This window comes from Caretta caretta, chromosome 1 (assembly GCF_965140235.1).
Source record: "Caretta caretta isolate rCarCar2 chromosome 1, rCarCar1.hap1, whole genome shotgun sequence".
NCBI lineage: Eukaryota > Metazoa > Chordata > Testudines > Cheloniidae > Caretta > Caretta caretta.
Genome location: NC_134206.1, coordinates 61,976,784 through 62,000,139, shown reverse-complemented (window position 1 = coordinate 62,000,139; position 23,356 = coordinate 61,976,784). Strand labels below are relative to the sequence as shown.

The 23,356-nt window shown below is 42.0% G+C and overlaps 1 protein-coding gene across 8 annotated transcripts in view; it reads left to right on the top strand.

Moving 5' to 3' along the window:
• Positions 1 to 23,356, top strand: part of LACC1 (laccase domain containing 1) — a 56,348-nt gene that overhangs the window by 10,449 nt on the left and 22,543 nt on the right. For 5 of the 8 annotated variants that reach the window (XM_048850933.2, XM_048850950.2, XM_048850960.2 and 2 more), the window contains 4 exons: positions 2,342 to 2,523; positions 3,102 to 3,267; positions 5,546 to 5,771; positions 6,421 to 13,013. In XM_048850933.2, coding sequence (XP_048706890.1) covers positions 2,342 to 2,523; positions 3,102 to 3,267; positions 5,546 to 5,771; positions 6,421 to 6,595 — 749 coding nt within the window. In that variant the 3' untranslated portion in view covers positions 6,596 to 13,013. Of the gene's footprint in view, positions 1 to 2,341; positions 2,524 to 3,101; positions 3,268 to 5,545; positions 5,772 to 6,420; positions 13,014 to 23,356 lie in introns of those variants that run through there. The other 3 variants (XM_048850978.2, XM_048850968.2, XM_048850991.2) reach the window with 3 other exon arrangements.

Genomic DNA, 23,356 nt, shown 5'->3' with positions numbered 1-23,356 from the left:
GCCCCCCCCTTGTAAGTCCAGGCACAGGGGGCATAGAAGGGGCCTAAAGAGGTAGGCCTGTAGCACTCTGCAGATTCTCAGTGGCACTGCTGAATAACTTAGATCAGTCCCACAGGATGCCTAAATCACACTGGAGCAGTCCAGAATTGGGAAGGAGCAAATGTGGCTTAAAGAATGGCACAACATAGGTTACGATTCTGTGTGTTCAGTGTTAGTGCTGACGCAGAAAACAGAGACACCATCTCAGCTGATGGGGTCAGTAGCAGTGATTCTTATGGGAAAGAAACAAAAAGCAAACACCTCTCTGAGTGGAGCCATAGAGCACAATGCTCCCCTTAATCTAACTGCTCTCCATCCCAGCGCTTGTGGGCTCTAAGCAGCCAAAGGAGGGCTGTGTCTTGTGTTGAAGTTCTGGGTGGGAAGGGGTGGGCAATGGGTTCCCTTTACCCTGCTCTGCCAGCACTCACACCTTACATTTAATTAAATCTTTGGATATTGTTTTTTCCTGCACTATTGGAGGGGGGCATCTCATGGTTTAGATAAAAACAACCTTCTTACTTCATATTCCGACTACTTGAAATGACACTCCCCAAGTCAAAGAACTGAATTGTTGGAAGATCTCTATCTGGCTATATCCTGTATCTGTTTGGATGTTAAGATAACAAATATCTTCAAAAACACACCCACTACATGCCTTAGCCAGTGAGAAAATCAGTTATACCTTACAGTAATGGTTCAAAGACTTACTACCTCATTTTTCTGTATGTACATTATTCCCAGCTCGAGAAGAGGGATTTTTCAACCTGAGTTTTCCTGGAATTCTTCCATCGGGGGGACAGGAGATTATAGCACAGCATCCCTTGTGGCAGAGGAGTTAGATGTTGTAGAGAATGCACTGGGAATTCTTTATTCAGGGTGCCTGGTCTCTCACTCTCTCAGTCACATGTACAGACACTTTGTAATTCTCCTTATCTATCTAGGTCACAGATACAAGCCTGGTCTTCACCTAAAACTTAGGCCGACCTAGCTATATCACTCATGGGTGTGAAAAATTCACTCCTGTGGGGGACGTAAGTAAGCCAACCTAAGCCCTGATATAGGCACTTCTAGGTTGATGGAAGAATTCTTCTTGTGACCTAGCTAGCACATCTTGAGGGGGTGGATTAACTACAACGATGGAAACACTCCTTGTGTCACCATAGCACATCTGCAGCACCATAGATGTGTCGCTGTGGCATCTGTAGTGTAGGCATACCCACAGTCCAGTGGCATAGATAGGAGTGGAAATTTGGGTGGGCCCCAACTTTCTGGTGGACGGGCAATGACAGACTGCTAGCTCAGCTTCTCCCCCAATGCTACACCCTCTTCCTAGCCCTGGTGCCCCAGACATAGGACTTCACCTGCCAAGCTGGGCACGTATATGGGGCGGCTCAGAAAATGTCAAGGCAGAGCTGCCAGAGCGTAACTTTCTGAAGGGCGGGCGCATAGCTCCATCCCGGATTTCAGGTGCCTGAGTGACTTTCTGGGCTGCTGTGGCAGCACTATACCCCTGCTCAAATTTGGGTGAACCTGGATGCTAAGTGTGTGGGCCGTGGCCCACCCAGGCCACCCGTGGCCATGCCCCTGCCACCGCCTTTTCTGCACATTGTCACCACACATATCCATCTAAGTCTTGGCTTGGGTGAAACAATCATGGAATGGATTTTTATTACAGAACAAGGAGTGGGTCTCCCTGCACATATCCACCTAGCAGAAGATTGATTCTCCCTAAACCTGCAGTTCCTTAGAGATCTCTAGTGGAGGGAAGCGCCATTTGCCCAAAGATCGCTTGACACTGCCCTGGTGCTCAGCTCTCCACCCAGGTTTCTGTGGTTCCTGGACAGTATTCCACCTCTTGGAGCTGTGTGCCAGGAACCCCTCCACAGCAGGTGCTCCCAGAAGTCTCTTCAGAGGAGGAGTTGCTAGAGACTTGGACAGCAGTAATTTGCTTGGGTTTACCCTGGAAGCTGGGAGAGGGTGATATTAGATCTAGCAGAGAGCCTGCTGCCTCACATCCCTTGACCTGGAGCTCTGTGGAGTCCAGGGGTAATGTGGTCACAGGGAACATGATCTTGTCCTGGCTCTTATTCACTCCATGCTTTATCCTGGCAAGAGTCACAGTCTTTCTCACTTGTTCTCACAGAAGGAGAAGGGAGCATGGGATCCTTGTTTTTAAATGTCATCATTAAATAAGAATCAGCCATCCAACAATCTGACTGGCTCATACCAATTCCATTTGGCAGAACCTGGTATAATTTTCAGGTTTCTCATTTGTTTCCAACAAATTCTCTCTCTTCACCAGGTCACATCTTCCTACATGGGTTCACCACGAGGACAGGTGGAATCTCTTATATACCAACACTCAGCTCCTTCAACCTCTTCAGCAGTTCCAAGCGGAGAGATCCAAAGGCTGTGGTTAAAGAAAATCTACGTAGGTTAGCTAATGCTGCAGGTTTTGACCCAGAGACATTTCACAGTGTGAAGGTATGTTATCAGATACCAATGGACTCCTATATTAACTAATCAGAGCTTGCTTTGTGTAGCAGTGAATGTTTTGTTTTTTTAACTATGCATTAATCTTCTCTTTCCTAGCAAGAGATTATAAGTGGTAGGACAACTTTTTAAGACAGTTATTGTGACAGTTTATCATGATGAAACTGTCATCATAGCTGTCAACACACTTGGTACTATATAGAGAGGAAGACCCAGTCCCTCTCCCAAGAAGTTTGTTTTAATAGATCATACAGTTAGTTCAGTGATATAATATAATATATGACCAGATAAAGATCCAAAATCAAAGCGGTGCAGATATCTTTTTATTTAAAAAATTCATTTCTTTCTTAGGCGGATGGGTTGCTCACTAGAGGTGTGTTTTAAGAAGGGATCTCAATGCAAAGACAATAGTTGTTTGTTGAACAAGAAGAGGGATGGAGTTCTAAACATAAGGGTTGGCCTGACGAGGGTGTGAACAAGAGAGTTGGAGAAAAGGCATTGAGCAAAGTATGAATTAATTTTTTTTTCACTGCCTTATGACTGTGCTTCATCTGTCTTTGTACTGACAGGTCAATCATGCCAGTGATGTTTGGATTATGGGAAAGCCCCAGCCTGACAACTATGATGGAATAGTAACGAATCAGCAAGATGTTACGATAGCAGCTCCCGGGGCTGACTGCATACCTATGCTTTTTGCTGATCCTGTCAAAAAAGCATGTGGAGCTGCTCATTCTGGTAAGGGCATCTAGTATTCAGTTCTCATAATCAAAGTAATATAATACTAGGAGAGTACTGGGAATGGATCCCTTGTATAGTAAACGGGATTAATAATCAAGTCGTAAGTGAGTGAAGGATTCCAAACTGAATCCCTTAACTCTTCCTTTCCAGGCTTCCTAATATACTTCTTTTTCAAAGATGTAGGATTCTTCCGAAGAGCATGTAATAGTTTGGGAGTTAGCCGAACTCCAGTCAAACACACTTGCAACTTTAACTGTTTCTAATGAGGTTTGTGTTTGTGAATTGCCCACTTTTTGATGTGAGCATCAAACATTTCAATCAGATTGTGCTGGAGATCCATGGATCAAATAGCTCTCAGAAGGCCCATCAGAGTGTAGCTCCCCTCTGCAGGCTTTATACATACAGAAAGAGTGTATGTGTGTAGGGAGCAATACCGGGTGTGTGTGGGTGGGTGTTATATGTGTGGGGGAAATGAGTGGTGACGGAAACGAAGCGGGGATAAAAGGGAAGCTTTTATTCACATTGAAAATTTTAAGAGGTTGAAGTTTTATATCTAGAAATGTTAGGTGTTAAAAATTTAACGTGGATAAGAGTTTGTGCATTGCTCTGTCCCTTTCTATGTTGCCCCTCAGTTACCTGCTTCCCGCTTCCTGACTCCCAAGCTGCTCTACCCTGTCCATTCTCTGCCAGTCTCCTGTGCCCTCTCCATCCACCCCCTCCATCTGCTTCACCCTCCCATTCCAAGACCAGGTAATGAATGTGTCACCCAATCCCCTCTCCAATCCACATGCCTTGTATTATATCCCTCACCAGTCACATATTCTTTCCCCCTCTCCATCCTCCTTGCACTCCCCAAAACCATGCCTGAAGTCAGTAGCAGGTCAAATTATTTTCATAAACATTTACAAACAGCTTTAAACCTTGCTCTGTATACCCTTAAATACCATTCTGTGGCCCAGACTGTAGCCAGGGGTCACAGAAAAGAAGGGGAGAAAAAGAAACAAAATACCTTAGCCTCTACTCAGGACCATCCCTAGACATTTTGGTGCCCTACACAGCCTCCTACCCTCCCCCCCGTGGAGGCCTGGGGCCACACACACACCCCCGCAGGGCTGGGGCTGGCTCCAGGCCTCCGTGGGCGGGGGGGCAGGAGTAGGCTTGTGGGGCAGAGGGGAAACCACCCTCCAGTACGAGCTGGCAGAGCGGAGCAGGTTGGGGCTGGGTCGATCCACTTCTTGCCACCCAGTGAGTGCAGGGCAGGCCCAACCCCACACTCATGGGGCAGCAGGAGGTACAGTGACCCGGCCCCAGCGCGCTCCACTCTGCTCCCCTGGCTCCCAGCCTTGGGACTTGGGGGGCAGGGGGGAAATGCTCCCCAGCACTCGCTGACAGTGTGGAGTGGGCTTGGGCCAGTTCTCTCCACTTCCCGCCACCCGGTGAGTGCAGGGTGCGCCTGACCCCTGCTGGAGTCCCCCGGGTCATTGCTCAGGGGAAGAGGCAGGGCTGGGTGGAGCAGGGGCGGGGGCCATGAGGCAGGGGCAGCTTTTCTGGGCGGCTCATCTGGTAGCAGGATCAGGCTGGCCACCGGAGCAGCACGCAGCTGTGTAGGGCACCAGGAAATCTGGGGCAATTTGGCGAACTTTACATATGGATAAGGATGGCCCTGCCTCTACTTTAAGGCACACTCGGCTCTGTACAAAGCCTGTCTTGAGCTCTGTGTAAGGAACAGGGAGTCAGAGCTGGGCTTTCTTTCTTGCAGCCCAAACAATCCTGGCATGCAGCACAGTTTACACTTGCTTCAGCCAAGTAGTACAGATAAGGAGATTTTTTTAATATAAAATGTTTTTTCCCTTCTATTTAAATAATATTTTTCCACGGTACTGTCATGTGAGATTGTAAAGAAATCTTGACAGTGTTTAACCCATGAGATATTGCAGCACAGAGGAACAGTGAGGTGTAATTGAATGGTCTAAAATCAGGGCTGGGAGCAAAGCATTCCTGAGTTCTAAGCCCACTTGTAATGTTGACTTCCTCTGCCCTTGGGCAGTTTAAAGCTCCTTTCTTCTTCAGTTTCCCCATCTCTAAAATGGTAATGCGGCTACTTCAGAAGAATGCTCTGAGGACTGTTAATGTTTGCTAAAAGCTAATTATTCCTCCATGTATTTGGCTTTTAGATCCTTAATAATAATAATAATAATTAATAATAATAATTTTCTGTAAGCATTCAATTCAAAAATAATTTTACAGGATTTTTTCCCCTTATGTTTTTTCTTAGGATGGCAAGGCACTTTGTTAGGAGTTGCTATGGCTACAGTAAATGCTATGATAAAAGAATATGGCTGTAACGTTAAGGATATACTTGTGGTGCTGGGCCCATCTGTTGGACCATGCTGTTTTACACTTCGTCGGGAATCAGCAAAGGAATTTTACAGTCTTGATCCAAAATGTGTCAGACAGTTTGACTCTCCAACTCCCTATATTGATATTAGAAGGGCAACACGGTAAGTCTCATGTGTGTTTTTCTACGCTATAGTTTGTTGTGCTAAGTAGCCTAGGGATGAGGACAAAAGACTGAGTCAAAAGAAATTTAGGTTCTAGTTCCAGTTAGTCACTGATATGGAGTGTGGTCCTACTGGGTAGGAGTTGAGGGCCCTCAGAATTTCATGGGAGCATTGCAGTATCAAGCCCTTAATGAATGAACCTAAGGACGATATTTGCTCACCTTGTGTACTGTTGAATTCCACTTGAAAAACTGGGTGGGACGGACAAAAGAAATCCCCACTGTCTCCAAGAACACCATGTACTGAACTGAGCTTTTCTGGATAACAACATTACAAGCAAAGTTTTGTTATGTGTTGCCAAAGTATCGAGTTTCCTCTAGCAGCAAGTCAGGACAGAACCAAGTCTTCTAGTTTGAAATATTGCTATATTTCAGCTATTTTATGCCTTAAGAGTAGCTTCTTTGTTCTGTATACATGTTCAAGCTTCAGTATGTGTCCTAAAGAATGAGCAAAACCACTTATTTTAATCTAAAGAAAAATGGTATTAGCACAGTTTGTCTTACACTATTGCAATAGCAGTAACACACTGGCTTAAGGAATATGCCATTTGATAAAATGTTCATCTTTTCTTTTTCTTCCGTTCTTTAAGAATTCTTCTAGAGACTGGAGGGATTCTGCCTCAGAACATACAGGATGATTCTGTCACTGACCACAACCAAAGTCTCACTTTCTGCACAGCATGCCACCCTGATACATTTTACTCTCATGTTCGTGATGGCACTAACTTTGGCACACAGATTGGCTTCATATCGATCAGAGACTGAGGTAACGTCCCTTATCCTTGGGTAGTAACCAGGCAATAACTGTTAGCATTACTTGACATCTTACTCTCCTGATAGTAGGCCTCTCCCATTTCCTTCAACTGATAAGCGCTGAGGAAGAAGTGGATTTATCATAAAGGATTTGTACCTGTTGGGATGCCTTATTCCTCTGTGGGAGGCGAGACCAGCAGCAGAATTAAAGACCCAAAGACAGGGTTGCATGGGGAAGTTCTCATGGAAAGTGGAGATATGTGGGAACTAGGCCATCCATGCACAACAGCCCCAAACCTTTCTGAATTATACCTGCTGTGATGTTGCACCCCATAAGGCTTTATGGAAATATGCTTATGAATGTATATATGACATAACTGGAATATGTTTTATGGTATATATGCCATGTAACATATCTCTGTAAAGGTTATGATCTACTGAATCTATTCATCCTATTTGTATGCATGTATCATTTTTGTATTCAAAGTTAAGACACAGAATCAGAGGGACATATTGGAGAGGAGATGTTTCTTTTCTATTTTGTATATTTCTTGGCTCTCAGCTCCCCCTGCCTGTATGCTGGGTGGACTGAAATGTTTGAGCTCATTATGAAAGTTGCAAAGGGATCATTAGTAATACATAACCAAAGTTTCATGATTTGGTTTCTGCTTATTTTTTCCCAGTGGATTTTAATTTAAGATGATTAAAGTTCCTAAGCTAGCTTCACTGGACACCAAGTCCTTTCTTAGTGAACAAGGTCAGTTTCAGGCCGGAATAATCAGTGGAATGCAAATTTATACAATTCCAAGTGAGCTTGATGGCTCCTCTCAGCATCTCTGTCTCACTATATCTCATACAGTCTGACCAGCAGGAATCCTGAGTTTCCATACATGCATCTAAAATCTCCATTAACTTTCTTTCCCCGGTTAGGCCTTTACAGTTCAAGCGAGGTTCAAAGCTGAAGAAGGTCAGGTGAGAACTCCTCTTGTGATATGGCAATGGATAGATCTCTGTTATAGGCCTGGATAGGTCTATTATTATATTAAACCACCAACTGCTTTCGGCAGCAGTCCCAGAGGTAGATAAAATCTGCAACCATAGCTCCAGTAAACATAGAACATAGTTCTGTTGTTGTTGGGGATGTGGCCAGGTAACCCTCAATAAAGCTCAGAAACTTTCTTATTCTCCCACACTGCTTGTTCTTAGTAACCAATGCTTTCTTACCAGCTTGAGCTTACTCTAGACACTTCTCTGCTTGATCTAAACTCAAGAAAAAAAAGAAACCTGTTTTAACCCCATTATCTGTTCTGCTAGTAAAATCTAAATATGCACCCTTCTTATGCTCCTACTGAAAATGTATCTCTGGACACTATGGTTTCACAATAGACATTGGTCATCATATATGAATGAAAAGAGCCTCCCAGTACTGTAGTCATTTATCTGCCAGGTCCATTACTAGTAGGGTGGCCAGATATCCTGATTTTATAGGGACAGTCATGATTTTGGGGTCTTTTTCTTATATAGGCTCCTATTACCCCCTACCCCCTGTCCCGATTTTTCACATTTGCTGCCTGGTCACCCTAATTACTAGGATGATTATAACCTGCAGAGTTCTCTGGCTTACGTCTTGGGGGAAATGTCTGGAAAATCTTTTCTATTTTTCAACCAGTCCCTTGCACGGGCCAGGATAAGTGTTGCCCACTAGGGGGTCAGGGCTCACTCACTCACTCACTCTTTAGCCAGGATAACGCTTTGTTGGAGCAGATCTGTGAAACTGCAGTTTGGTGTTCCAAAGCTACTTTTATAAGACACTGTAAAGTAGACACTTATTATGACTTTGCCAATAGGTCTTCAGCTAAATCATTCCGGCATCTGTGCTTGAAAAGTAATCTGTTCTTTTTGAGGGGCTGCTATTTAGATCCTGGCAAATTAGAGACTTTGCTTGTCCATTTGGAGATAATTTTTTTTTTTTTTAAATCTGTGTCTTATTTGTAAATGGACTTTATGGACAAGGTCAGAATCCACTGACACTATTCTTTAGCTATAATCTACCGGTGGTTTTATTTTGTATGTTTTTCACTTCCTATTTCTCATTCGGACAATCATTTTCCCTTGCACTGCAGTCTTTCTGGAGAAAGTTCTTTCACTTTTAGTTACCGTTCTCTGTTTTATTTCCCTTAAGGTACCTCTCCCCTCCCCTCTCAGCTTCTGTCTGTAGCTTTAGTACTGTAGCATTTGCAGTTGGGATGTGATTGGCGGTTTAAGATCATTCTGCAGTTCCACCAGGTCTGCTCAAGCGTGATGTTAGAGACTTACGTTGTCGGAAAAATGACCATTTATAAGTAAGAAAAGTATCCAAGTCACAGAACAAGTGCAAAATGAGTAGTTCTGCTGAAAATGTGCTCACACTGAGCCTCACAAGCCATTTTTACCATTGTTGTTCATTATTTCTATTACACTACATTACTTAGACTATATTTTAGAGCAGAGGCCAGCTTTTTTGTGTGTTTGTACAGCACCTAGCTTGATGTTCTGCCACCACACAATAAATAAATAATAATTAAGAGATCCCAGCCAAGTCAGCGCCCCATTGCACTAGGCTCTACGTAACAAATATATTTACATATAATCAAATAAAAGGTGCAGGTAGGACTGGATAACAATAGTCTGAGCATGTTCTTTCACAGCTGTGTGTATAGTTTGTAAGCGTAGAGTTTTTTCTGCTGTTTGTATTAATAAGCAGATCAGTAGTAGCAGCCGAGCCTCACCACCTCTAGGGGAACTTTTAACATGTTTCATAAATTATTCTGACATACTTGTTTAATAATCCTTCTCACTCATTAACTTCTAGTGTGAATTTATAACATTTCTCTGAGCTATTATCAAGTTAGTAAATGGTATTATTAATTATTACTGGGATGTGCTGTGAGGAGAGTGTGAGGATATTATCATACTGAACACTGTCTTCTGTAAATATACAGTATAATTAACATTCAATGCAGCTGTAAATTCTGGACAGAGAGTTTCATTTGCATTGATATATTCCAATTATTGAACAGGCTTTGAGAAATGAATGATCAAGTATTATATTAGAACAGCACTGCTTCAGCATTGGACGGTAACCTTCAGGTCTCTGAGGTAGGTGTGTAGATTTTCCTGTGTGGTCTTCTGGTCAGAGCTTGAGAGCTGTAATAGGCTCCAGTCCTCTGTGGATTGAGCAGAGAGTAGCACATGTAATATACACTGACTGGTGTAACACACACTGACATATGCACCACAAATTACAACCACTAACATGCCGGAAGGGTTTCACCTTTCCCAGACAGAACTGTATTTCTCACAATGGGTCTTTTCTCCCTTTAATGTTTTTTCCTTCTCGTGCTTATCTTCTGCTATCTTTTTGTATGGTGAAATTCACAAATGCCACACAAAACCCCTATAAACGGAATAAGAGAGCTTCATATGACTGTCCGGAGCAGGTGTTTAAGGAGACAGAATCTACCCTGTGGGGATGCAGTACAGGCTTTGCACAGTCTGTCTTTCTATGCAGCAGCTATTAGACAGGAACCATGTGAGGAGCTATTTGTGCTCTCTCTGACATAGCCCCAGCAGTCCCCTCTAAAACAGCACAGAGCCAGCGTGGAGCCTACCTCCTAAGCACAGGATCTTTGTAAGGGTCCACCAAGCCATACCCCACAGGATGGTTTCACAATGGTCCCCCATTATCAGCCTCAATAGCAAACAAGTCAACGTTCCTAGATTCAGCCTGTGCTGTCCTCATTTCACTTCATAGATCAGTTGCTTTTGAGTAATGCAATGAGAGAGATGAACTGCATTCGCTTATCCTGAGGCTGCGTGCATTAGCATCATGTGTGCCCTGATTTTGTCCTTTGAGTCCCATAGTCCTTCATGAACATGGATCTCGTGTGTGACAACATAACAGTACACTACATGGGCATGCTAAATTCTCCATGTGACAGGAAAAATAATGTCTTGCTTTGCTGGAAGGGACACGTGCCTCCAAAGAATCCTGGCAACCCAAGTGTAATACAGTTTAACTGACTTGTGCTTTCCATTTCCAGCAGACATTTACCAGAGTTTTCCAATGAGTGAATAATTTAGGCATTCATTTGAAGTATTTAATTTAAGAATGATTTTAGGCATGTGTATCAAATGCACTCAGGATGTTATAAATTATTATACAGTACTGCACATTTTTGTAACATTAGAAGGTTTCACTTGCTTGCTTTCCCTTTAATATGCAATATACAGTTCTTGGTGCTGGTAGAAAGCATAATTATGTGTTTCCTAATGTCACTCTGAGAAGAATAGGGAGTTAGCCTTTAAAGTAATCTCTCTGATCTTTCATTACAAAATGTTTAATTTACAGTAGCATCACGTGTTACAGGTATTTTGCTGAATCTATTTGTGTGAGTTTTCTCCTTGTAATCCATTCAAAAGAGACCCCAAGAAGAATTTCAGAGGCTTGAGCTATCATGAGCAATGTGGCTGAAATATCTATATTCCACTTTAACAAATGTGACATCATATCTCTAAGGCAACCTGTATTCTGGCAAACATGGGAACAAGGACACTGCATGGATTTCCATTTGGTTCCTGCAACATAAAAGAGATCTGAGACAAAATCAATATGGACTGTGCTAAACTATTAGGATTCATTTTCACAATTAATTATACCTAAGGGAGTGTTTCCTTTATTCTACTGCAAATGTAATTCAGAACTAGTAAATGTTGAATGAGACTGTTTTTCTAGCAGTGTCATCTCTACATTTAGCATAGGATTGCATGACTGTAATGGCTTATAATATAGTAATTTGACATCCTTTATTTTGAAAGTAGGGAACCTAACATAGTACTTGAACATGTCTCTTTTATAATGTGGGCTCTAAGAACTCTTTACATTTAAATATGCATAATTTATTTTTTCTCACCTGATATAATGGCTTTAGGCAGCGTTGTGAAATTTTCCTTTGGCATTTAGTTAAAACAAATGTAATATGTCATTGCCAATGGTACTATAGAAACCTGAGATACGTGCTTCAGTGCTTTCCTCAAAGGCATCTTAAAGGGACTCTCATAGATGTTGTCATAATGAAAACATTTTGTTGATTTTGTCTGAAAGACCCTGGGCCTGATTCCCCTAAACTGATGTAAATCACAAGTAACTCAATTAAAGTCAACATTGTAAAACCCAGTGTGATGAGAGAATCAGGCCCAATGAATGTTTTCAGTTACAGTTCTTTTCTCAACGCTTTATATAATCTGTATTAAAAAGATGATTATACAGATAATTGTGTCTCAGTTCCTTCTCTAGGAAATTGTGGTAGAAATCTTTACGAGAGTTTCAGGAGTTCACCTGAGTTAGGCAAGCCACCTTAGGCTCATGGATGTTTCTTACCAAATCTTCATTTATATCTTGTGCAATCCCCTTGGCTGGTACTACACTGAGAGATTTCTCAAATTTTCCCTCCATTGCACTATTATAACTGCAACTACATCCGTGCTAGCCATGGTGGGAACGCTAACATAGACTGACTATTGGTGTTTATATTGTCAAACCCAGCTTAGAACAAGCATAAATGAGACAAATGTCAAAATACCAGGGTATTTTGGGTAGGAGGGTTTTCAAGAAATGCTCACTATAGACAAGGCCACTGAATTGAGAGCAGAGCATATAAATCAGTAATGAATGTATCTCTTGTTTTTCACAAAATCTAATTGCTAAAAGATAGAAGCAATCTGTTAGGGTATGCAGTCCACCTCCCTGCCAATGCCACATGGTTTGTGGTCTAGTATCTTGTCCATTTGAAGGCCATGTCTACCCTCGCACTCATGTCAGCAAAACTTCTGTTGCTCAAGGGTGTGAAAAAAACCCACCCCGAGTGATGTAAGTTTTTCCGGCATAAGTGCTCGTGTGCACAGCGCTATGTCGGCGGGAGATGCTTTCCTGCTGACATAGCTACCACCACTCATTGAGCTGGTTTTATTATGTTGACAGGCGAGCTCTCTCCCATTAGCATAACGCGGCTACACGAGCGCTCTGTAAGCTTTTAAGTGTAGACATGGCCTAACTTTATATGTTCTGAAATGCAGGACTGTCATCTGTTCCTCTTGGGAAGCCATTCCACACTATTAATACAGCACTCTGTCAGAAACTGTGACATTCAACTAAAGTTTCTTTTTTACTTTCTATTGTTTCTAGAGCTGGCAAAATAGCTGAGAAAACAGGTTTCCGTTGTAAAATGAAGTGCAGTTGAATTAGAAATGCTGAATGAAATCATGTCAATGTTGTCATAATTTTGTTTTGGAGAAAAAAAGAGTGTGTGGTGGGGAGAACTCTGACAATGTCAAAATGTCCCATTTCAAGGTTTTTTTAAATAAAAAGTTTCAGATTTTCCTTTTGAAACAACTTTTTGTTTAGAATTTATTTTGTATTGTATTATGTATTATAATATAATCTAAAACAAAGTTGGAATCATGGAGAATTTCAAAACTTTGGGGTTTCATTCTGAATTGTAATGGAATTTTGTTGGAATCATGGAGAATTTCAAAACTTTGGGGTTTCATTCTGAATTGTAATGGCATTTGTTTTCAAAAATCTCAAGGCCCTTTGCAAAACGGAACTTCTGTTCTTCGCATAGCTCGAATTATTTCTTATGCACACCACTCTGAAAGATCCAGAATAACCCCTCTTCTTCCTTGGTGATTACACCCTTCACATATTATAGGCAGTTATCATATTCCTCCTTGTCATCATTTAACCTATTTACAATAGTTAGCTCCTTGAATCTTTCCTCATAAATCAACCCCTCCAGTCCTCTGCTCTTCTCTGAGCTCTGCCCAGTTTATCAACAGCTTTTGGGTAAGGGTGAGAATTGAACTGATGCATTATTCCAAGTGCAGTCATCCCAAAGCAGCATAGAGGCTCTTTTGTCTTCTGGGTAAAACTGCACTGGCCTTTTTCCTTTAGACGGCAAATTCACACCTAATTTTCAGCACGGAACTACCAAACTCTGGAGTGGTGAGCCACATTAGCCACCTTTGGTTTCTTCTTCTTTTGCAAAGGACTCATAGCCTGCTGTGCTTTAATAATGATTTATTTTAGCCTCCCCAGCCATAATTCATAATCCATAGTATTCTTCCAGGAGCAACCTGCATGAGTGGGGGGAGGACAGGCCTTACTCAGCTGAACTATTGGTATTCCTGATGCTGTGGCATCTGAGCTGTGAGGGCTCTTTAGTTCATCAGACAACGACATAATAAAATCCAGTGGCTGGAAGTTGACAATAGAAAAATCCATTCTGGAAATAAGTTGCAAATTTTTAGCAGTGAAGGAAATTATACACTGGAATAGTTTACCTAAGGCTGAGGCATATCCTCAGTCACTTGAAGTCTTTACCTCAAGATTAGATGTCTTTTAACAATATGTACTGTAATTTAACCACAAGTTATTGGGCTGAAATTGGAGTTGGATTCGATGTTCACAACGGCCTTGGAATCTATGACTCTAAGAAGGGCAGTTGATCTACGTCCTGTGCTGCCTGCCAGTTGCAGTGCACGCTTTCGGCGGATAGTCTCCGGGTTGCTCACCATAGAGAGGCTCACCTGCCAATCTGAGGATGAGCTACCTCCTTCCAGCAGAATAACTGCTGTTGAAAAAAAGCGATAAATATTTGTCACTCTGTGGCTCTGGAGACATGGCAAGGAACGTTCTTGTAAATGGACAGGAGTGAGGAAACCAATCTGACTTGGGATGCTGTCAGAGGATATTAAACATTAATGGTTAGAGATTGTGGAGAAAAACAAGAGGTGGAAAGAGACGGTATCATGAGGATGAAGTCATTTCTATGACAGCACGTTGAAGAGGCAGTTCAAGAACAGTTCATCTGTGTGAAAATGTGACCCCCGTAATTGTCACCAGGCTGATTGAATAATACTACCAAAAGTGTTCCTCTGTGAAGTTATTGGCCACAAATGCTAATGATGCTTAAGGCTACTTTAAATTAGGTAGTCAATTTTTTCTGAGTTTGTTAAAAGTATGGGACACATATCACCCATTGGCTTGTCTCAGTTCTTTCCTTTTTACTTTTACCTCCTCTTCCCCTTTTGGATTTGCAATGCCTGCACAATCTACTCGGATGCACCTGGCAAATGTCCTGAGAGGCACACCTAATTGTGGGCAGCACCAAACTAGCATTGCATTGCTCAAACAGGAGGTATTCATTTTGACACCATTTATTTTGCATGAAACTCTGAGATGGAGAGGAAAAGGTTAGATTACCATCAGCTGGGAAACAAGATATGTGCCTGAAGGCTCAAGGGTTAGAAAGGCTCCAGGAACCAGAGTTGGCAGTTGAAGTTCATACCCACTTGCACAGGATTAAATCAATCTCCAAATCTAGTGTGAAAGGGTTTCTCTCCCCACTACCATCCCCCGAAGGGGTGTGCATCAGCAGGGAAGGATACAGTGGTTTTTATCCTGCTAGGAAGCACTGAGACCCCAGTCCAGCAATGCATTTATGCAATCCTGGCATAAGGCTAAGCATCTGCTTAAGTGATTTGCTGGAGCCTGAGATGATTGGCAATAATTTCCTAGGACAACAGGGGAAGCAGTGAATGGTAAGCCTCTGTCCTTCCCATATCTTTCTGTGTTTCTGGACTGAAAATACTAAAAAGAAACTTCTCTCAGTTTTGTTCAGCTTGGCTAACCTCCCTATTGTGCAGATGTGGAAGAATTTCTACCACAATATTTCTCTGCAGCCAGCTGTAACAGCAAGTGGCATTAGGTGTGTTTGGCTCAAGAGCTGAGAGCTTAGAATTGCTCAGGAGTCTTCTCTTGTTTGCTGTGGACCAAATCCGGAGCTTCTAATTCAGGGCCGTATGCTCCCTACTGCTTCGGGGAGCCAGATTCTGCCACTCTCTGACTCATACTGAGAAGTACCTTATTCTGCAAGTGATGACATTGGAAACAAGAGGCTCATTGGTGGGGTAAGATAAAACACCAGGTAAGAAGGTTGGCAGAAACCAGTCCTTTCTGAGCAGAGCAAGGCCATTACCTAGCAGATCCTGCCAATACCTAGGGGGTGCAGAAAAAGGGGGCACGACCTCCTCACTAAGCCACGGAAGCCTCTGGGCAGGGCTCCAGCCCTGGTGCTAGGGAGAGGGTGGAAAGGAATGGATTGGTTCTGTTGGGTTCTGCTGGCTTTTCACCTGCAATTCATGGGCTAGCTAGACCCAATCAAGTTCCTGCACTCACTCTCCTGTAACTTCTCTGTGTTCCACTCTGCGACCTCCCACAACTTAAGGGGTTCTACTGGAGTGTCAGTAATTGGAGAGGGCCCTCGCAACCTTTATATCAAAGGATTGTCTGGAGAGATGAGAGGGGGAGGGTTGTACAGAAAAGTCTCAGCATCATCCCTCAAAAGCTGGGTTTGGTGGTTGTGTACCTTGCCCTCCCTACAGGGAGGGGTGGTTCAAACTCCACCTTGCTCCTGAGAGAATTAGGGGAAAACTTCCAGAGAGTGTGAATCCAAGGAGTTTCCACTCCCGTGTGGGTAAATTTGTTACCAAAGAGGAGCACCTGCCCTGTTCTGGTGCGTGCTGCACACCACAGCCAGCAGGCTGGTGGTCTGGGGACATGACCATATTCTCTACGGAGAAGACCATGGGTTTGTGGAGCAATGCCAAGTGCAGGAGCAACATCCCTATGCATGCTCTGTGGAACATTAAGTGGGTAACTCTGCCCTGCTGCAGCAGAACCCATTGTTGGCAAAGTGGCTCACAAGCCCTCTTCCCCAGGAGGAGACAGGATTTGATCCTTGACATGCAAGACTCACAGAGGGAGGACTACGCTGAAGGAGCTCTAATATGTAATAACAGGGCAGAGCAAGGCTCATCTAGAGCACCCTTAGTGCTGTCAACTTGACTGAGCAATCAAACTGTTGTAATGAGGCCGTTCATGTGTTGTACGCTTCTTAGAAAAGGGAGTGTCAAAATGGATTTTTATCTGAGGAGGAAATAGCTTATAAAAACATTTCTTATGCAAGCAATGGAGATTCCCACCCATAGTTAAGGGGCTTTCCTTTCAGTAGTAATTAGTGTTGTGTTAATAACATAGTAGTTTCAGTGAGAGAGAGTTTCACAGATCATCTAGTATAATGAACACAATAAAAACAGCGTTGTCCATTTTGTTGTTAATAATATTATGTGTAAAGAGAATTCAAGCCTCAGCATTTGGATCTGGATCCAGGTTTTGAAGTCAAATTTGAGGATGTTTGGGCCTTGTCTTTTGGTTTGCCTAGTTATAAGTGTCTGTTTTTAAGTTTTGATGTGTTTGAATCTAGGAGTTTGGTTTAGGCTTAACTCTATTAATAACTAACCTTGATTATCACTACAAAAGGGTTTTTTGTTTTTTTTCCCTCTCTTGCTGGTAATAGCTCACCTTACCTGATCACTCTCATTACAGTGTGTATGGTAACACCCATTGTTTCATGTTCTCTGTGTATATAAACTCTCCCCACTGTATTTTCCACTGTAGCTCACGAAAGCTTATTCTCAAATAAATTTGTTAGTCTCTAAGGTGCCACAAGTCCTCCTTTTCTTTTTGTGGATACAGACTAACACGGCTGCTACTCTGAAAAATGTAAGGATTGACTCCTGAAGCCCTGATACATTTACATGGGGCATTAACTCAGACAGAAAACAAACATCAGATAACAGTGAAGTTCAGGAGACATACTAGTGACATGACCGGCATATTAAAGTTTCATATAAGAAATATTTTGAAGGAGGGATTTAAAGGAAGAGAGAAAAAATGCTTAGGGGACAAGAACTGTAAATTAAATATTCCAGAGGCTGACAATTTCTGTGTCTTCCGGTTCTAATTTTTAATGATTCTTCTTCATCTTCCGTCATTCTAAGACATCCTAGGTTCTACATTAATTCTTAACAGTATAACTCTGTATTGTTTGGTTTCAGAGTAACAGCCGTGTTAGTCTGTATTCGCAAAAAGAAAAGGAGTACTTGTGGCACCTTAGAGACTAACCAATTTATTTGAGCATAAGCTTTCGTGAGCTAAATTGGTTAGTCTCTAAGGTGCCACAAGTACTCCTTTTCTTTCTGTATTGTTTGGCTACACTTCATCAATTCTGTACTAACAAAGGGGGTGAGATTTTCAAATATAGCTCCAAAGGCCTCAATCCTGCAAAGACTAAAACAAATATGTAACTTTATGCACTGTGAATTCTCCTACTGAAGTTAAGCATGTGTGCAAGTTTGTGCAGGATTAGGGCCTACGTTTTGCCAGCCACTAAACCAAAGGTCTTCAGCACCTCATTTTGCATTTGGGAATATGTAAACAGGGAACTGTGCACGCAAAACTCTCATTTGCAATTAAAAATAGATCCTGGAGTGTACAAATGGGTACAGTCTCTGAGCACACAGGTACTAATCAGATCAAATTCATAGATCATATATGCATACCCATTCTGCATGCATGCAAATGCACATTTTGCTGCCATAACGCATGCATCAGTGTTTAAAAATATATACAAGAGCATTGTAACTCTTTGAGGGTTTTTCTTTTCTTTTCTATATTTTAGGCCTGTAGTCAAACAATAGTTCTCTGGCTGTTCCATTCTCAGATGTTGTATTTACATATTTATGCAACCATAGTCTTGTTCTCACAGTTATCAAACTGTAGTTCCGATATGTGTTTTGCCTGGCCTTTCCCAGCGAGACAAACCACTGATTTCCTGAGTTAGCACTGAACTCTGGTCACAGCTGTTTTGCAACTCTGAACTCTCCTAAATGTGAAATCATTCAACCCTACTTCACTTCAGCAAAAGCCTGAATGGATTGAGAAGAAAAGTTGAATTCTACTTAGATTAGCTCTAAATCAACTTAATCCATGACAATAGCCTTCTCAAATTTAAATGATTCCATATTTAGTCTAAGTACCTAACACAGGTTATTGTTACATTTCAGTTTTAAATCATGAGCTGGAAATAGCAATTATAGGAGATGTTTTTGTTTGTTTTTATTTTGTTGCTTTTCCCACCTTCTTGGCCTTTAACAAATATGTCAAAATGACAAGAAGAAGAAGAAGAAAGATAGAACCAATCAAAATGAATCACAACTTAAAAACCCATTAAGATGCATATGTTACTCACTAAACAACCACACAGCCTTGCTGTTGTAACCCTTGTTCTTCTTGCTCCCTCTTGCCCTTTTGTTTCTCTTAATCTATGTGTTGTGTCATGCTTTTCTGTAGATTGCAAGCTCAACGAGGCTGGGCTGGAAACTGTAGTTTGGCAATGCCTCTTTGCACGGTACCACCAAGTTCTCTCCGTAAACCCAGTTCAGTTGGCCATGGAGGGTTCACTTCAGAATAGGAGGATCCTCTCGTGCTATGGATCTTCCTACACCAAATTTACCTTCCTTGTTATGAACATGGCAAGGGGGAAAGGGGCACGGCTGGGATTTCCTTACATCCCTCCAATCCCCTGCTTTCATTGCTAGGGATGCTGTTTAAGTGCTCTGGGTCTTTTGGTGACTGGCATAACTCAGATCAGCCTTTATGCCTGGAGACCAGCACAATACACAATCAGCCCATGATCAAGGGAGGGCAAAGATGAGCTTTATGACACCTTTATAGCACCTTCCCTGGACCTGTGTCATGTATAGTTCATCCAGATCCCAGGATCTGGCCCCATATCTTCTGCTAAGTGTTTGGCATATTTTGGGATGCTGTAAATAAATAAATAAATAAAATTATTATTATAATACCAATACTTTTTTGCCTGCAATGTTGTTGTAGCCATCTCAGTCCCAGGAGATTAGAGACAAGGTGGGTTAGGTAATGTCTTTTACTGGACTGACTTCTGTTGAGAGAGAGACAAGCTTTTAAACTTACACAGAGCTCTTAAATGCACTAAGAGCAAGTTTGCACTATAAAATTAGGTCGACCTAAGTTATGTCAACGTACAGCCACCTCTGTAATTAAATAATTTTTGCATATCCACACTGCGCTTCTCTACTGCGTGAGCTAAAAGCCACATGGCTGTAACAGACTCATCAATCTCTAGCTGGGCTAGGTGCCACTAGAGGGCGACAGAGTGCCACACCAAGCAGGCATGGGTTACATATGCATTATGTCTCTCTTGGAGGTGGAGTTATTAAATCGGCAAGGCAGGTGAGTTATTATTGGCAGGAATGACATTTTAGTATGGACACTCACAGAGTTAGGTTGTAAGCTACTTTGCATTGACGTAACTCTGTAGTGTAGACCAAGCATCAGAGTGTCACAGCTAAACACAAGTTGGAACAGATTGTTTAGCATAAGTAGTTAACACATGTTTCAAGGGACAATTTCAGGTGAAGTTATTGCTTTGTGAAAAGTGTCCACCCACAGGTGATATGGTGTTTTTGTTTCTTTTATCGTTTTCCTTTGTGAATTCATTCAAGAGTGATCCCACTGTCTCTGACCTATCAGTCCTCATTCTAAAGGAAATCTGCACAACACTTTCAAAATATGAGCCTGAGAGCTTAAATTCATAACTTTGCTAGACACTAGAAATCATGGATTGAATAGAGATACTGGATTTATGGCTTTTGACAACAATCTATAACCCACTAACAACCACCTCCAAGCTGCCTTTCCCTGCCCTTCCTTTCCCCCTTATGACTGGAGGGGTGTTAATGGGCCACTTAACCTTGAATGGTCCCTTGATATATGCGATAACTACTTATGTACTCTAAATTTCAGTACAAAGGGGCTCTCTGGAGTGTAGAGCCCTTCAAAACTGTTGCTGGGTTGAACAGAGAGCTCATCATGGAGGGACACAAAGCCCATCCTACCTACTGAGCAGAAGTGGAGACCTTGGGGTCGCCACAGCTGATTGTGTACCTTGAACTCCATTCCCCTCCTGGCATTATGCTGTGCCATCACTACTCATCTGCACCTCCAGACTGACTCTTATTTTCATCAATTGTTGAGAATTTTTCATACCTGATAGAGTTCAAGAATTTTGTTACAGATACTGTAGCTCACGAAAGCTTATGCTCAAATACATTTGTTAGTCTCTAAGGTGCCACAAGTACTCCTCTTCTTTTTGTGAATACAGACTAACACGGCTACTACTCTGAACACTACAGACCTGATTCAGCAGAGCACTTACGTACCTATGTGCTTATCTTTGAGCATGGGAGTAGGCCCACTCCAGTGGTCTACTGCTTCAGGGCCTATACAGGGTTCAGATAAATCAGATGCTTGTTTCAAAAAAGTTACTTAAGATGTTTTGCATGCGACCTAGTATAGCTTGTACTCTGATTGGGCAGGAAGGATTAAGCCGATTAAGTGTGATCTCCTCTTACCTGAAAACAATGGGGACAGAAGGTTGAAAAACGGTTTCCTGAGGCTGTTGTTTTGATCCAATATAGAGATGAAGAACCATAAAAATATTAACATTGCCACCAGGCCCTAGAAAAAGAGAAACAGGAAAATTAGAAAGACTTTCAGCACAGCTTCATTTTTGAGCATGGCATGGAATCTGTGATATAACTATATTTTCAGTATTGTGCAAAGAATAATATTGCACAAATATCTTTATCTATCATTACATTCTGAATATGTGACCCTTTATATGTATCCATTACCTATCACATAAGGTCAGTGGGCTTTGTCAATCAGTGAACAAACTGAGATCAGGTGACCTTATTTCATACATTCTTTGGCAAACTGAACAAACTGACCCTGAGTATTCAACATGATAATAAGAACTACTGATTTTTCAGTAGGTGGCAATAGTGTTGAGCGTTGGGGCTTTGCTTTAATGCTGGGTGTCTCTCCACTTTGCCCCTTTTCCTCCTCCCTCTAATGCCACCTTTTCTGGGAGGGAATTGAGTCCCTCACATTGGTACGTATTCAGTCCTAACTAAGGCACTGATTTTGCTACAGTCTCACTGGACCATCACAACCATAATAGATTTTGCCGTCTGTTCTTATGATGACTAGAAGATTCATGAACACGGCAACCTCCCATTGAGATTAATGGGATTTCTGTGTAGTTAAACTCCACAGCTTCAAAGATCTCAACCTACATCTTAATCCCACCTAGCACAAGGAAGCCCTGGGTCCTGACTGGGGTCTCTTGGCATTCCCATAATACAAATCACTTCTAATGGTAATAGCACCTCTCACTGATCTCAAAGTGCTTTACCATCATGAATTGTAATAATAGCTCGGTGGTGGACACACTTTAACATACTAATAAGAAAATGGAGGCAATGAGAGGTTAATTGACTTGCCCAAAGTAACAAAGCAAGTCATGGGTAGAGATGGGAATAGAACCTAGGAGTTCTTCCTCCCCATCTCCTGATCTAGCTACAATGAAATCTGGAGCTATTATGATCTGGACTGAATTTCTGAATGGCGCATAGAATATTAGGGGATACAGTGATTTGTTTGGTGAGGATCCCAGAGAAGTGGAGAAACTATACATAGGAAATCCATGTCATTTTTCATTAGTGTATGAGTTACTATTCACTCGGGGTTGTATCAGTAACATCCCCTCCTGTCTGAATGTCTGTCTGTTGATTTTTTGAGGATGTATATTTGATGTGATAGAATTGTCTTTGGGAGTCATACCCAACACTGGTGTAGTTGTCATCCACTATGCTACCTGAGTGGAGAGGGCACAAGCACGTGAAGAAAGGTGGAGCCTAAACAGGAAGCATGGGCTCCACCTAAACCAAAATGGAACCAGATTGCTGGCACTTCAAATTAAAAAGGTCATGGAGCAGTTTTTTAAACTAAGGGCTGGGGAAAGCCAATGGGTGCGGAAGAGCATGTGGTTCCGACAGAGACACCCCTAAGGGGAGGATCTATTAATGGAGATTCTCTATGTCCTAGTAAAGAGGAGAGGATGGAAAATGATAAAATACAGGTAGGATCTGATCAGAAACTGTCAAATGAAAAAGAGTCCCATTCAATTGCATCATGTAATGGCAGACAGCTAAAAAGTTACAAGTTTTTAAAGGGCTTATATACCAATGCTAGAAATCTAAATAATAAGATGGGTGAACTAGAGTGCCTCATATCAAATGAAGATATTGATATAATAGGCATTACAGAAACTTGGTGGAAAAAGGATAATCAATGGGACACAGTAATACCAGGGTACAAAATATATCAGAAGGACAGAACAGGTCTTGCTGGTGGGGGAGTGGCACTATGTGTGAAAGAAAGCGTAGAATCAAATGAAGTTAAAACCTTAAATGAATCGAACTGTACCACAGAATTACTATGGATAGTAATTCCATGCTCTAAAAATAAGAATATGGCAATAGGGATATATTACCAACCACCTGACCAGAATGGTGGTAGTAACTGTGAAATGTTCAGGGAGATTAGAGAGGCTATTAAAATAAAAAACTCAGTGATAATGGGGGATTTCAACTATTCTCATATTGACTGGGTACATGTCACCTCAGGACAGGATGCAGAGATAAAGTTTCTTGACACCTTAAATGACTGCTTCTTGGAGCAGCTAGTCCTGGAACCTGCAAGAGGAGAGGCAATTCTTTATATAGTCCTAAGTGGAGCACAGGATCTGGTCCAAGAGGTGAATATAGCTGGACCACTTGGTAATAATGACCATAATATAATTAAATTTAACATTCCTGTGGCGGGAAAAAACACCACAGCAACCCAACACTGTAGTATTTAATTTCAGAAAGGGGAACTACACAAAA